This window comes from Tauraco erythrolophus, chromosome 22, assembly GCF_009769465.1.
Source record: "Tauraco erythrolophus isolate bTauEry1 chromosome 22, bTauEry1.pri, whole genome shotgun sequence".
NCBI classification, from domain to species: Eukaryota; Metazoa; Chordata; class Aves; order Musophagiformes; family Musophagidae; genus Tauraco; species Tauraco erythrolophus.
In genome coordinates this window covers 12,408,611-12,421,783 of record NC_141486.1, presented here as the reverse complement: position 1 = coordinate 12,421,783, position 13,173 = coordinate 12,408,611, and the positions used below count along the sequence as shown (strand labels likewise).

Here is a 13,173-nt window from a genome sequence, read left to right as displayed (position 1 = left end):
CTTAATTATTCCAGATGGACAATGGAGCATAGCACATTTATGCCTCATGCAAAACATAAATAAACAGAACAGAATGAACAGCACATGCTTGCCAATCATGGTCTAGACTTGAAATTTGGCACTGCAATACTTACAAACAAATGTAAATGCTTTATTCTCTCACACTTCAAAAAGAATTAAATAAAAGTCTGTCTTGTAAGCACCTTTAGTTTTAATTATTTAAGATCAATACTAACCTAAATGCCTCTGTCCCTAACATGCATCTCCTCTCCAGGGTCACAGACCTTTCTTATTATGAAATCACTGGCTTTCTCCACAAATATTTCTGTTAACCAGTTTCCTCAGTATCATATGCATAAGGGCTATAAACTAATGAGCAGATCTAGGTTATGTAGAAAAAGTGCAGAAAGGAAACAAATGTCGAACGTCACATTTACATTAACTTCTCACAGTTCAAATGGCAATTTATCCACAACATAGTATGAATCATGCAGTAAGAAAAGGGAGGAATCTCCAGTTTCTTTGATTTATTTGTCATATGGTCGACTGATGTCAGTATCAGTGGCTTTAAAAAAAAAAAAGTTTAAACATCCAAAAGAAAGGAAGAGAGAAAGGAGGAAAAGGTCTAGCTTTCCGCAAAATCCATTTCCTTTACAACGATGAGCTCAAACCAAACCAAACCAAAGGCTGCTGAAGAGCAGGGTCTTCCGTTCCTTCCGTGCTTGTCTTGTGGTCTGGTGCAAGCTGGGAATCAGGGGTATGGGACTGGTGGATGCATTTTTTTATATATATATATATGTATGTATGTAGGTAGGTATTAATATATATATACATACATACACATATATGCACACAGATACAGTCTTCCTAAAAATGCTCTTTGCAGTCCAGAGGCAGCAGGAGTCACTGTGAAGGAAGAGCTGGGCAACATATGGCTGTAGAGTCTGCACTGGAAAAAGTCACTGGCTAAATATACGCCGGCTGTTTGTTTTCTTTTATTTTCATGAGGCGAAATACGAGCTCTGCATAGAGTACAGCCTGTCAATGGGGTTTCCTACTCTAGCCTGCATGGAGTTAACTTCGGAAGAGGCAAGAAAACAGTCGCTCAAGCTAGTTAAAGAGGTATCACTGTCGATATCATGAAAAATGGAGTCGTTTCCTGCAAATGAAACGTACACGTTAAGCTGGATTCTGTGCATCCAGAGCAGGACACAGTACACACGATGCTCTTATGTTGCGCACCGCAGCAAAAGGGAACGCTCCTGGTTTTGTTTGTACATGTCAACATAATTTCGCTCTAAGGGTCTGACCTACAAAGAGGAAGGCAGGCAACCAAGTCACAGAGTTCAGCTGGCAGCAGTGCCACTCAAATCTGCCAGGATTTAATTTATACCTCAGTCAGCAGCACAAAAGAGAGTCTTGGCTGATGACAGGAGCAAGCGGTGCCGGGGAGGAGCAGGTCCCCGGCTCCCCGTCAGCTGGGCTCCAGCATTGGCGGGGGCACCAGGGCCACCGGGGCAGGTGGGACCAGACACCGAGTGCCCGCAGCAGGGAAAAGCGGTCTGGGAGCCATAACCAGTAACGGTCTTCATTTACACACGAGGTAAAAGGCAGATCTACGAATGCAACAGGACCCAGGAGGAAACCCAGCTTCCCTGGCCTCAAGTGAGCTACAGCCGTAAACACGCTTTCATTTCAGAAAACTGCACTCTTTTGGGGCTGGTTTGGAACAGCAACTTTTATTTCCCTTAGCAACTAAGACTTCAGCTTACTTAACTCCTAAGGTAGCAGAAAGAGCTCCAGCCTGTGAGCACTAAGAAGGTGTTAGTCCAGCTCTTTTTCCGCATGCACTCATTTAAAATGGCTTTGTGCTCTCTCCTGCACTGGTTTTGGAGCACAGAACCTGCCTCTCAAGGAGCCAGTAAATTGTTAGCAACAGGATCAAGAGCCATCCGATGCTCACTGGCACTTCAGATGTCCTCAGCCCCTTACAGGATTTACCAGATTGCCTGGTGTTTACTGTGGACTTGTCTCAGGGGGCAAAGTAGTAACATGGACCCGAAGCAGATTTCTCGTTGGCCCGTGCATGCCGTGCTCAAGAAAGCCATACGCACACGGACCTCTGCAATGAAGTGCTCCTGGTCAGCAGAAACAAGTCTGAGGGAACAGGCCCTTGTGGGCTACAGCAATACGGCCAACAATCACAGTCTGAGAAATCTCCATAGATTTTATTTAAATGCCACACTGCAATTGTCCAGAATCAATTATTAGGCACTTCATGTTTGTGATGCGTTTGGTGTACCTGCCACTTGATGGTATGTGGTCAGGACATCGTGAAAACAAATCATCATCTTGATTTTGGGCAGAGAATAAAATTACGCAGGAGAAATGTCCTGTGGTGATGCATCTCTTAGTAGGCTCAAGAACTTTCTTTAACAAATTCATGCATCCAATCTGAGGGATCTTAGAGGGGAGCTTATTCATTTTGGAAGGAATAGATTACTTCATTAGACCACTTTTCAAGGCACTTTTTTCCCAAAGCTTCTAAGGAAAAGGAAAAAACTTGTGGGGGAGCTAGAATTTGGTACTGTTTATTTTTCAATGTCTTGGATAGTGGCTTAAAAAAGTGGAGCTGGAGAGGTGAAGTAGCTCGGTTTATCATTTATCAGAATTATACTGTGAAGTAGTTCTGAAGGGTGTCCAGAGCCTGGGATGAGCTCTCTTCTATCCCCTTATGTGTACAGGAAAATACAGCACAAAACTGACGGGTACAAATTCCCTGGTACAAATCCCAGAAAAGATATTATAAAAGCAAGTACCTCTACTGAACCTTTGGTGTGTGTACCAGCACACGAACCCTGCTATTTCTGATGCGGCAGAATGATGCATGCCTTACCATAAGGGTTCATGTGGTCGCCTGGCATTTGTGGAGGGGTAAGACCCTGCTGAAATGGGTCTGTGCCATAACTGCTTTGATCCATTGCTACAATCTGCTGCTGTGGTGGTGCAAGTGGCGTGTAAGACGTCATCATCCCTTCCATTCGGTTGGACATTACTTCTGCAAAGCAAACAGGAGGGCACAGTCACTGCTTAGCAACAAAGAGGCAGCGGACAGCAGCACCAGTGCCAGCACCAAACCCAGGCGCAGAGTAAGCACAGCTAGGTGTGTCCTGTCGTTCAGAGGAGCCTTCCAAATTTTGTCTGAGAGTACAAATCTGAGCAGTAAGTTGGAAGACTTGTAATTTCTGACTGTATCATTTCTAGAGCTCCTGGGTGCTGGACTGTATCTTCCCAAAGTCTATCCTGTGCGTGACATAGTGCTATTATTCTTAACTTCTGTTGGTACCAGTTTTTCTGGCTCTACATAAGAAGAGGATTTGAGGTGCAAACCCTTGGGAGTTGGAGAACCTCAGGAGCATCCACGGAGCAGCAGGGCAAGCCCTGGCACCTCTGTGCAGCACCTGCCCCAGCTGCTGGGGCGCAGGAGGGGCTCCCCATCCGTGACTGCGGCAGCGATGCTGACGTCCTTGGAAACAGCCTGTGGACGCTGAGCTGAGCACGGTCACCCTTTCTTCAGGAGAAGACAAACTGGAGGATCTACCTGGAGCAAGCCTCCTGGAGATCTCGTCCAGTGAAAGTGCCTCTGCAGTGCGCGCTGCTTCTAGAGGCTGTTACCACAGCCTCTGCGTAAGCACTGCCAGGGTCCGGCCCCGCCGGAGAACTCTGGGATAACTGGCGTGGGCACTCAGAGCACCTCTGCATGTTTCTGCTGAGGATGGCACACGTTATCCATGGACTGGGACGCGCCCTGTACGGCTGTACGTAAGACATTATGTGGGAATGGCACTTCAGGAGACCCTGCAGATCCTTCTCCCCTCCCTTTGCTTCATTGCGAACCCCCTACCTTGCCCTAGTCGCTGCGAGTTTTGTTGCTCCTGCTGCTGCTGATGCCTCCGTGCCAGTTTTTTCATCTAAATAAAAGAGGAAGAACAATCTCATGGCTCTGAATGCAACAACTGTTTCCTCACAAAACTCTCTGCGAACATCAGATCAATCAATATAGACCATTTATATTCATGCACACACCACTGTGGCTTCGGTTTCATTTCTAAGCTTAAACATTTCAGTTTCCAGTTCATACCTGCATGCAAAACCGCCTCAGTGTGCTTTGAGCACATGAACTTAATGGCTGTGTTTGAAAGTTGCCTTTCTGGTACGGATGCAGACAGCAGTGCATGCAAAATAAACGTACAGCCCAGTCCCTGGGATGTCTGTGGTACGTACTATATTGTGTTGGAGGACAATTTGCGTTTTACTTTTGAGAACTTGACAAACAACCTACCTTTGCTCTTTGGTTCTGAAACCAGACCTGGACAACTCGCACACTGAGTCCTGTTTCAGCTGCTAGTGTTTCTCTGACCTGCAGGAAGAGATGCTTAATGATGTAATTTTTTACATTTAAAAAAAAAAACCTAATCAGTTATGTTAAGAGGAATATGCCTGTACTTACAATAAAAACTGCATGTGCAGAATTACTTTTAAAATTCCTCATATTTTTGCATAGTTTGTTCGAGTTCTGCCCTTCATGTCGCTACCAGTTTCGTAAGTACTGAATAAAGGATCTGAGCTGTGTAAAATGACACTAAGTCATTTCATAATTTTTATTTTACCCATAAAACAGTTCTGTGCAAAAAGATACAAATTTGTCTACAAACATTTTTTATATTGCTGAGGTAAAATGTCATACTTTAAAATGGCAAAAAGGCACATTGCACTGTCCCAAAAGACACACTTTGTACACCAGGAGGAGACTGTAACTTTTTGCAAAAATGACAGCTTCCAGGATGCAACTCCATTTTTTTCCAGTCAAACTTAGGAAGAAAACAGTTAGCTGGGTTGCTTTTGGCAAAGATTTGATTTTCACCAGCTTCACCAGCGAAGCAATACGTGACACTTTTCCCTAGCTGCTATACACAAGACCGAGAGCAGGGTTAAGACTGGAAGGACAAGCAGTGGGACCAAAGCTGAGCCACCATCCCAGCAGACCATGACTCTCTCCACGATGGGAAGGAGAAGGGCAAAAGCCACTTGTTTACCCGGGCTCTGAGAGTCAGAGACTACTTCATGGTATTGCTGGGACAGGATGCGGGTGAGCGTTGCCGGGCACTGCCCTGGCTTCTGTATTCACTCTGAGGCACTGCTGCTGTCCTGGGACGGGGCAGGTGGCTCTCTGGGGCTGTGGCCTGACCCTGCCACCCCTGTGGCCCGGTGTCAGAGCTGACTTCAGGTCCCTGAGGAGGCACCCACCTTCCTACAGGGCTTGGAAGACACTTCAAAGGATGCTTTGAATGCTCGTCTCTGCTGCGTAGTAAGTATCGTCCTTGGTCGTTTAGGTCTTCTTGGGTCCTTCCCATCATCGCTTCCTTTTCCTTGGGTTACTTGTCCTTTGGTGGGCTTAACGTCTCCGTCTTCATCATCACTTTTAACTAGTGAAAAATAAACAGGATATAAAATTGTACTTGTTCCACCAAGAAAACAGGGCATGTGAGAACTGCTTTTCAGCTGCCAAACTACTCAACGGGTTCAACTATTATCCCATGTTTATTTGAATGCCTAAACTAACTGCGGGCAGGAAGAGACTTAGATTTGTGTGCGCTGCCTAAATCAAAGGCCACAAAAGCATAAAAACGTGTTTAATTTTCAGCTGAGGGCATGGGACTGATCAGGGGATGGAAACTCAGAATACGCTTCAGGATTTCCAGCAATCAGGACAGAGACTTTGTGCCCTCCCAGCATCGCTCGGTCGCCCGTGTGCGCCCACAGCAGCTGGCACCCCCCCACCCTTCGCAGCACAGCAGCACCTTCTCCCGAGGCATCGGCTGCAGACGGGCACCGCTGCCCGCACCGCGCGGCAGCACAGCGGTGTAATGCGCTATCACAAAAATATCTCGATGTCTGTTCAGCTAAATGCAGTGTAGATTCCAGGGATTGTTCTGAACATTTTGAAGCTCCGGAGATGATAGGAAGTATAATCTTTGCCATCTCATTTCTGAATCCCACAGAAAACATCAGTGTTCTTTCTCTGTGTATTTCAATGTGTCTATACGCACGCACAGATTTCTCTTCCTTGGTAAATACATACAAGTATATATGTGCTTGTGCAGACCAAATAGATTGTTTGTATTTTCTGTAGCTAAATTCTGAATATTTGGTGACATTACTTGTGTTAGTATATTGCACTGGGAAATCCCACTCACAGTGGCAAAGGTCAAAGAGTAAGGACAAATTTTGTTGTGAAAACAACTTTTCAACTCAGCGTATTTTTTTTCACCAGACTACTGATTTTTCTTCCAGAAAACATTAGTATGCTATTATAGGGACTTGAACACGAAGAAACCCACTGCAATTTTTATATACTCAGAGATTATGTTTAGGGAATTAAGAAATTAGACTTTAATTCATTTTGGGGTCTGATTATTATGCACCTAGCAATCTAATCACCTTTTACTTTAATAAGCATCTTTTGCCTAATGATGAAAGAGAAGTTCAGTCATTTTAATAACCATGACATTATTAACTTTCCAGCACGCCATTTCTAAGGAAAGGTTTGCAAGGATTAATATTGCTCATTGGAGAGCTACTCTTGTGTCCAGTGGATAAATATTTGATTGGAGAAGGACACGTTCTCAGCCAGGGCTCTGTGAAATCATTTGCTCTCACACAGGCATCTGGGAGAGCTGTGTTTTCAGTGCATTAGACAACGGGAGACAAAACATCCCATTTAATTTGTCAACTTGTTTTTCAGGTTTGGGTTTGGCTAACAGAGAATAACGAGGGGAAAAAAAGCATCTCCAGGAGTAGGAAACTACCCCTTGTGCCAAGGGGAAATGAAATTGAAACCGAGGCGGTTCTGTGCCGCTGGGGCACCTCACTGCTGATCACAAAATCCAAAACGTGGTCCTGAAGGAGAGCCCAGCCATGCCCAAAGCAGACTCAGATGCAGCTGGCTGGCCAACAGTGCCTGGGTGGCGCACAAGGAAGGCGGGAGGAGGATCCCCGTGCCCATCGCTGTGGCACGCGGACAGCCTGGACACTCGGCGTTTCCGAGGACACAGACAGCAGGATGCTGCAGCTGGCGAGGAGAGCACTACACTGGAGGGCAAGTAGGAAACTCTCGTGCCTCGGGTAAACTCACAAAGAGCCCAAACCCTGCGACACGAGATTTACAGAGCAGAGTGCTCGAGGTCCTGCAAATACAGTATGGCAATAAATAACAGCTGCTGCAAGAAAGGCCTCGGTCCCGCATGTCCTGCTGAGTCAGCACTGACCTTTGTCTTGCAGCATTCCTGACATGAAAATATAAATTTCAGCAATGTAGAGAATATGGCTCTCAGATTAGAGATTAAGGATAATTACTGCTCCTAGCTAAATTGGAATAATGCATTTTCCCATAAAGCAAAGGCAAACATTCATGTCATTTGTACGCTTAATGGAATGGTAATCGTTGATTTTCTTAGACGTTTTCTTGGGAAACAAGCGTGCGACGATGATGGCTCACAGCAATTTGTGCACACACTGTCTCTAGTCTTGGGATCAGCCAGGGCACGCCAGCAGCAGGCGGCTTCCAGTCTCCCTGAGTGCATATGGCACAGGCAGGAGTCATCTCCTGGAACTGCCTGTGAGCCTCAAAGCCAGTCCTCACTGTACCCACCACTAGATGCCCCAGTTTTGGACTGGAGAACCCAAATCCAGTACATGAACTACTTGTCCTGCGCAACACCGTGCTCCCAGGCCCGGATGGACAGCAAGGGGACTCTGCTCGCTCTGCTGACAGTCAGGTGTCCTTCTGCCTCAGCTCCTGGGCCAAGCGGTGTGGACTCTTTCAACCACGGTGTTCAAAGCCCAGGTCCCTCTGAAGAGAGAGGTCCCACAGCAGATGAGTAGTCGTGCATTTTAGTAAGATATCGAGCCTGTGGTCTCTTGATCCCGAACGGTTTGCAATCATCAGGAACCGCACAGGACCTCAAGGACACTCTTGGAGACCTGTAACAGGCAGACTTTGCACGCCCCGCTTCTGTGCTCTACAGCACACAAACCATAGGGTGGCTACCTGCGGGTCTGCTTGGCTGACACCGCAATGGGCTCAGACACAAAACAGCAGGGAGGCAACAGAGATGATGGAAACCAGGGCCTTCGTGGCACAGAAGAGACGTGCTGCCAGGGAGAAGTCAGGATTAGCAGAGAGAATGCTCTTGAAAACTGTATTACTACTTTGCCCATGTTCCTAGCTCGGTGCTGAAAGTGTACGTGCAGAAGGTCCCCTGAAAAACACATTAAGTGAGTGGAAGAATGCCTGTGGAAAACAGCACGCTTTGAACGAGGCCTCAGGTAACCGAAATCAGTCTGATTCACGTTTTGTGATCTCACAGAAAAATACTTTGACAAAAACAAAAAGATTTTATCCTTTACTAAGCAGCAAGTTAAGGAAGGGAGTCAAGTTAGGGAAAACAGACTGCAAGTAGAGATTTTTAACTGTGCCTGCTCATTTGCATGGGTGGCATGTGCATATGGATAAAGCGGATGCGTACATGGATATACTTTTCTATATAAGAAAGCTCTACAAACCCTTGCAGCTTTTCCAGTTGGAGCAGGTGTGGGAAAAGCTCACCTGAGTCCGAGTCGTCCGGGCTGACAGAGCTCAACAAGTCTTTCTCTTTTTCATAGTCACTTTTGCAGAGCAATTGCCCTTCCTTGAGAACAAATTCATCCCCTTTCCTCAGCTGTCGTTCGCAAACACAGCAGCAGAAGCAGCTTAAGTGGTAAACACACTCCAGGGCTCTCATCACGAATTCTGTTGGGGCGATTTTTTCCATGCAGCCACTGCACTTAGCAGCAAACAGCCTGAAAGAGAGAGAGGCAGAAAAGTCAAAGGGGACGTCAGATCATACACTGCATGAATGTAAATACAACAAATTCTTTAATTTAACTACAGATGGGCTTGGCTCACGCTTTGCACACCGGGAGACTCGCATCCTTAGTCTTGGAAACATCCCAGACATGCAATTTATTCAAATCTCAATCCCTTTGGTCTAGAGACTCCCAAATCATCTTTGCTGGATAAAAACCACTAAGATTTGTCCTTATCTCACTGTTTTGTTCCTCTTCAAAAAGACAAACACAAAGGAGCTCTCAGAGTTTGGACAACTTGTTCAAAACCAAATTTAATTTAATTCACCTTTTCGAGGAAGGACCAATTCTCGCTTTGTTTTATACAGGCTCTCAGGTTTCAGCACTTAAACCCTATTCTGAATAGATTTCATGACTTTCCATTTTCAGTACTGTCTGTCTCTGAGGACGCCGATAAATGAACACAGAAACAAGCACGAAAACTCCGTGCTATTGCTGAGGAGATCACACACACACATGCAATTGCACACATGCAATTGATAAAGAGAAGAGTGAAATAACACGGCTTTTATTTGGATGTTGAGTTATTCCAGAACAACCTGTCTCTGAAGGGAGCACTGTGCATTTCAAATGGTGTGAAACATCCTTTGGCAGAGATAGGCCGTGATGCAATCTGCTAAATTACCACTATAATCACAGGCTCTAGAATATACACTGTATTACAGACTAGTTCTTACTAAACCTTTACAAACCCCCTCTTTCGTCCATCATTAATTTTCTAAGATAAAGTAAGAATGATTTAGATGAATTTTATTTTGCTTTTCTAATGGCAACTGGGAATCTCCCTAAGTGAGCTTTTAGGAAGAGGGCTGCTTCAAATAAAGATTAATAGCTAAGTTACGTCCCTGCATCACGCAGTGGGCTCGGTGACTGGAAATTCAGTGTCTTTTATGGCAATACATCAAAGTGCAAGGTGCATTAATATTTACATTTCGGCAATGAAATTAACACAGCTGCACCCGCGTGTTCACAGGAAAAAAAGGAGATTCTGCCTTTTAGGTTGGAGTACACTGCCTTATTTTTTTCAGCCTCAAAATTATCCTCTTTTTTTATCAAAGCTGATTATCTTCAATTTTAGGAGGCGCAGGCTGTGGTAGTCACTGATTCCTCCAAAGCCTCCATTTTGTCTGAGCCGAGAGGTACAGCAAAATGGCAGTCACAGCTCCTGCGCAAAACGATGGAGTCACAGAACGGGCAGGAGGGAAAAGAAAACGTAAATACATCTGCGTACGGCAGCCACAGAAAGGCTGCGTGCCCAAGAACTTGTGGGTCCTTCCCCATCTGTATCTTTCAAACTAATAAGAGAGACCCACACAGTGACCTCGGTGCGAAACGCCGCACGAGCCATGTGAGGTGGGCTAAGCGGCGCTTTTTTGGGTACATAACGAATGAAATCTATTAAAGGGAAACTGATGCCATGCAGGACCCACAGCCACTGTTAGTAAACAGGTCATCTCATTTCCTACAGTCTACGGGGTTTGTCTGCAAGATTTTTCTTCTGTTAGATGCAAACTTTAACAGAGAGAAATATGATTTTGTGTTCTGACTGGTAAACATCACAAAAACAAGACGACGCTTTAGCTAGCGAATTCCTAAGCAGGAAATATTTTCATCTATACACAATAACATACGTGAAAGGATTAAAACACAGAGGAAAAAAGAGCAAACAGATTTTAAGCACTTTTAAAAAGTTGTTTCCATTTAACTGCTTAAACCTATTTGACGCAGTTTAATTAAGCTCGTGTCTTTTGTCTGAAGGCTGTTGTTACGCCGGAGCACAGTTACAGACCCAAGATGCGCAGACCTGGTGCGACGGCATCCGGCGGCCTCGGCGGGCACCGCTGCACCGACACCGACAGGTAACCCGCGCGCCTCGGCGCAACCCACCGACGGCGCTCGGGGGGACGGGGCAGACCCCGCGCCGGGAACCGGCTCCGACGGCGGCAGCTGCACCGGCCGCGCCGGGAGACGCGTCCGCTGCCGCCGCCGGGTCCCCGCCGGGCTCCCGCCTCCTCCGCCCGTCGGGCCGGTGCGGCTGCGCTGAGAAACAGCGACAGACCCTGCGGGCGGCGGCCGCGACAGCGGCGCTGCGGGCACGGAACGTCGGGGAGCCCTCGGCGCTGCTGCGACAGCGCTGACAGCCCCGGGCCCGCAGACAGCGCTGCGCGGCCGCCGCGGCAGGCGGCTCCTCCCGCCCCGGCCGGGCGGGCTCCGAGCGACACCGGCAGCACCGGCGCTTCGTTCTCCTCGAAAGGAGAAACCGGCGCAGACGCGGCTGCCGCCGCCCGCGCAGCAGCTCCCGCCGCGCCGAACCGCCGCACCGAACCCGCGCGGCGGGAACGGGCAGGAGGCAGCGTCCCCCTCCCACCGCAGCGAGGAGAGAACCGGGAGCCTTCCCTGGGAGGGGGCTGGCGCCCGCGGGGCCCGCTGCGGCGGCCCGGGACGGGCGCTGCGGTGACGGGCGCGCCGGCTGCGCCCGCCTCCGGGTTCCTTCCGCGCAAACCGCAACACACGGCTCCGTCCGGCGACAGCGAAAGCACGAACGCAATACGGTTTACGAACAACGTTACGTAGGAAAGCAGATCCCCCCCCTCCCGTTTCTCCTAACTGGGCCACAAACACAGCCTCCAGCGTGGCCCGGACAATTCCGAAAGGCAGCTCAATAGGTTGAGGAGGTTTTTTTTGTTTCCCTCTGTGCCCGAAACATTTGGGGGATCCAGCTTCTTCGCCTCGTGCCATGGAGCGTGCTGCTTACCTGAGCAGCACCTTCGCCGTCATACTGCTTTACTGAGTCTTTGGTTTGTCTTTGTTTTGTTTTGATTTGATTTTTCTTCAAAATAAAAATGCCTAACTCATAAATAGAAAATCTTCTGTGTTATTTCTGGGCAATTGTTTACTGCCAGAAAGATGGTGCTTTCACAGCAATGTTTCCAAAGGCAGTCTTCTAGCCGTAACGAATTACATTGTCATCAATGTAGCATTAACTCATTCAAACTAACATTAAATTGACCTGACAGTACTGCATGGACTTCACATCTTTAATTTGTCCGTTGTCAACATAAGAAAATTCCATACTCTGTACTCAGGTGCTCTCTGTGTTACAACATGCGCTCACACAACTATGTCCTCACATACTGCACCACGTTGGATTTAATTCTGAGATTCTAAAATCTTAATTAAATCTATCTTATAAAGTGTTTATAGGTATTTTTTCAGCTTCCAGAGAGTAACCCAAGGTTATGCACTTTTTTTTTTGCACAAGGCAATCTCACAACAGGAAACAAATCTTGACAAATGACCAGACTTTGATATCTGTGATCTAAAACACTGCTCATTAGACTGTTCATTTTATAAATGAATGGTAATAAACCTGTTGAGAAGTGTAGGATAGCAGGAATACTTTACAGATCACCCCTTTACAGGTTTCAATCAAAGCTATAAATTTGAAGAGGAACATGCAGATATTCTGTGCCGAGACAAAGACTGTCCCACACCAACCAAGTTTAAAGAAATACTGCTTTTGCTTTTTGTACATTTTACAAATAATTTGCATAACTCTGACTTTTTACCCCCATGGCTGATTATCTCCAGCTCTCTAAAGTTAATGTCAAACCTCAAAATCCTTGGACTTGTTAAAGTATGTGGAGAGTGGAAATCAAATGCCTTTATTAGAAGCCCCAGGAAATCTCTGACTCCTAAGCACAACGAAAACATTCCAAAGAAAATTGTTCAAAGAGGACAAAGGAGAAAAGCAGACAAGAAAACCTTGTTTTGAATCAACGATTGCAAGAGTTTTATAAATAAATTCTGTTGCCTGGACAATTCTGAAAGACAACTCAATAGGTTTAGGAGTTTTTAAGTGTGTTTGCTTCTATGCCTGAAACACTTGGGGGATTCAGCTGAGCTAAAGCTTGGAACAATGGCCTGTCTGTCCATCTGAGTATTTGTAATAATCGCTGTGAAGCAAGTTTACAGTACTACATAGTCAAAAAATCTTCATTGGCTGAAACTGGGTGAACTTAAATTAATTTTGCATATATATTGGGGGCAATGAAAACGCTAAGACATGTGGTCCTGTCTTTAAACAGTAGATGAAAATGTTCACCAGCGGAAGAGGCCGTAAAGATTTTATTTGTTAGGATATCCCTGTGAAGTCAGGCTGAATCAGTAATCCTTAGAAACAACCACAGTTACATGATCCATTGT

At 46.4% G+C, this 13,173-nt stretch overlaps 1 protein-coding gene across 2 annotated transcripts in view; it reads right to left on the bottom strand.

The window, feature by feature from the left end:
• Positions 1 to 1,001: 1,001 nt before the first annotated feature.
• Positions 1,002 to 13,173, bottom strand: part of LMX1B (LIM homeobox transcription factor 1 beta) — a 100,203-nt gene continuing 88,031 nt past the window's right edge. The window contains exons 3-8 of one of the 2 annotated variants that reach the window (XM_086625198.1): positions 8,669 to 8,901; positions 5,308 to 5,486; positions 4,343 to 4,420; positions 3,905 to 3,971; positions 2,897 to 3,058; positions 1,002 to 1,159 (exon numbers count right to left, since the gene is read on the bottom strand). In XM_086625198.1, coding sequence (XP_086481324.1) covers positions 1,002 to 1,159; positions 2,897 to 3,058; positions 3,905 to 3,971; positions 4,343 to 4,420; positions 5,308 to 5,486; positions 8,669 to 8,901 — 877 coding nt within the window. The remainder of the gene's footprint in view (positions 1,160 to 2,896; positions 3,059 to 3,904; positions 3,972 to 4,342; positions 4,421 to 5,307; positions 5,487 to 8,668; positions 8,902 to 13,173) is intronic. The other variant, XM_086625199.1, reaches the window with a different exon arrangement.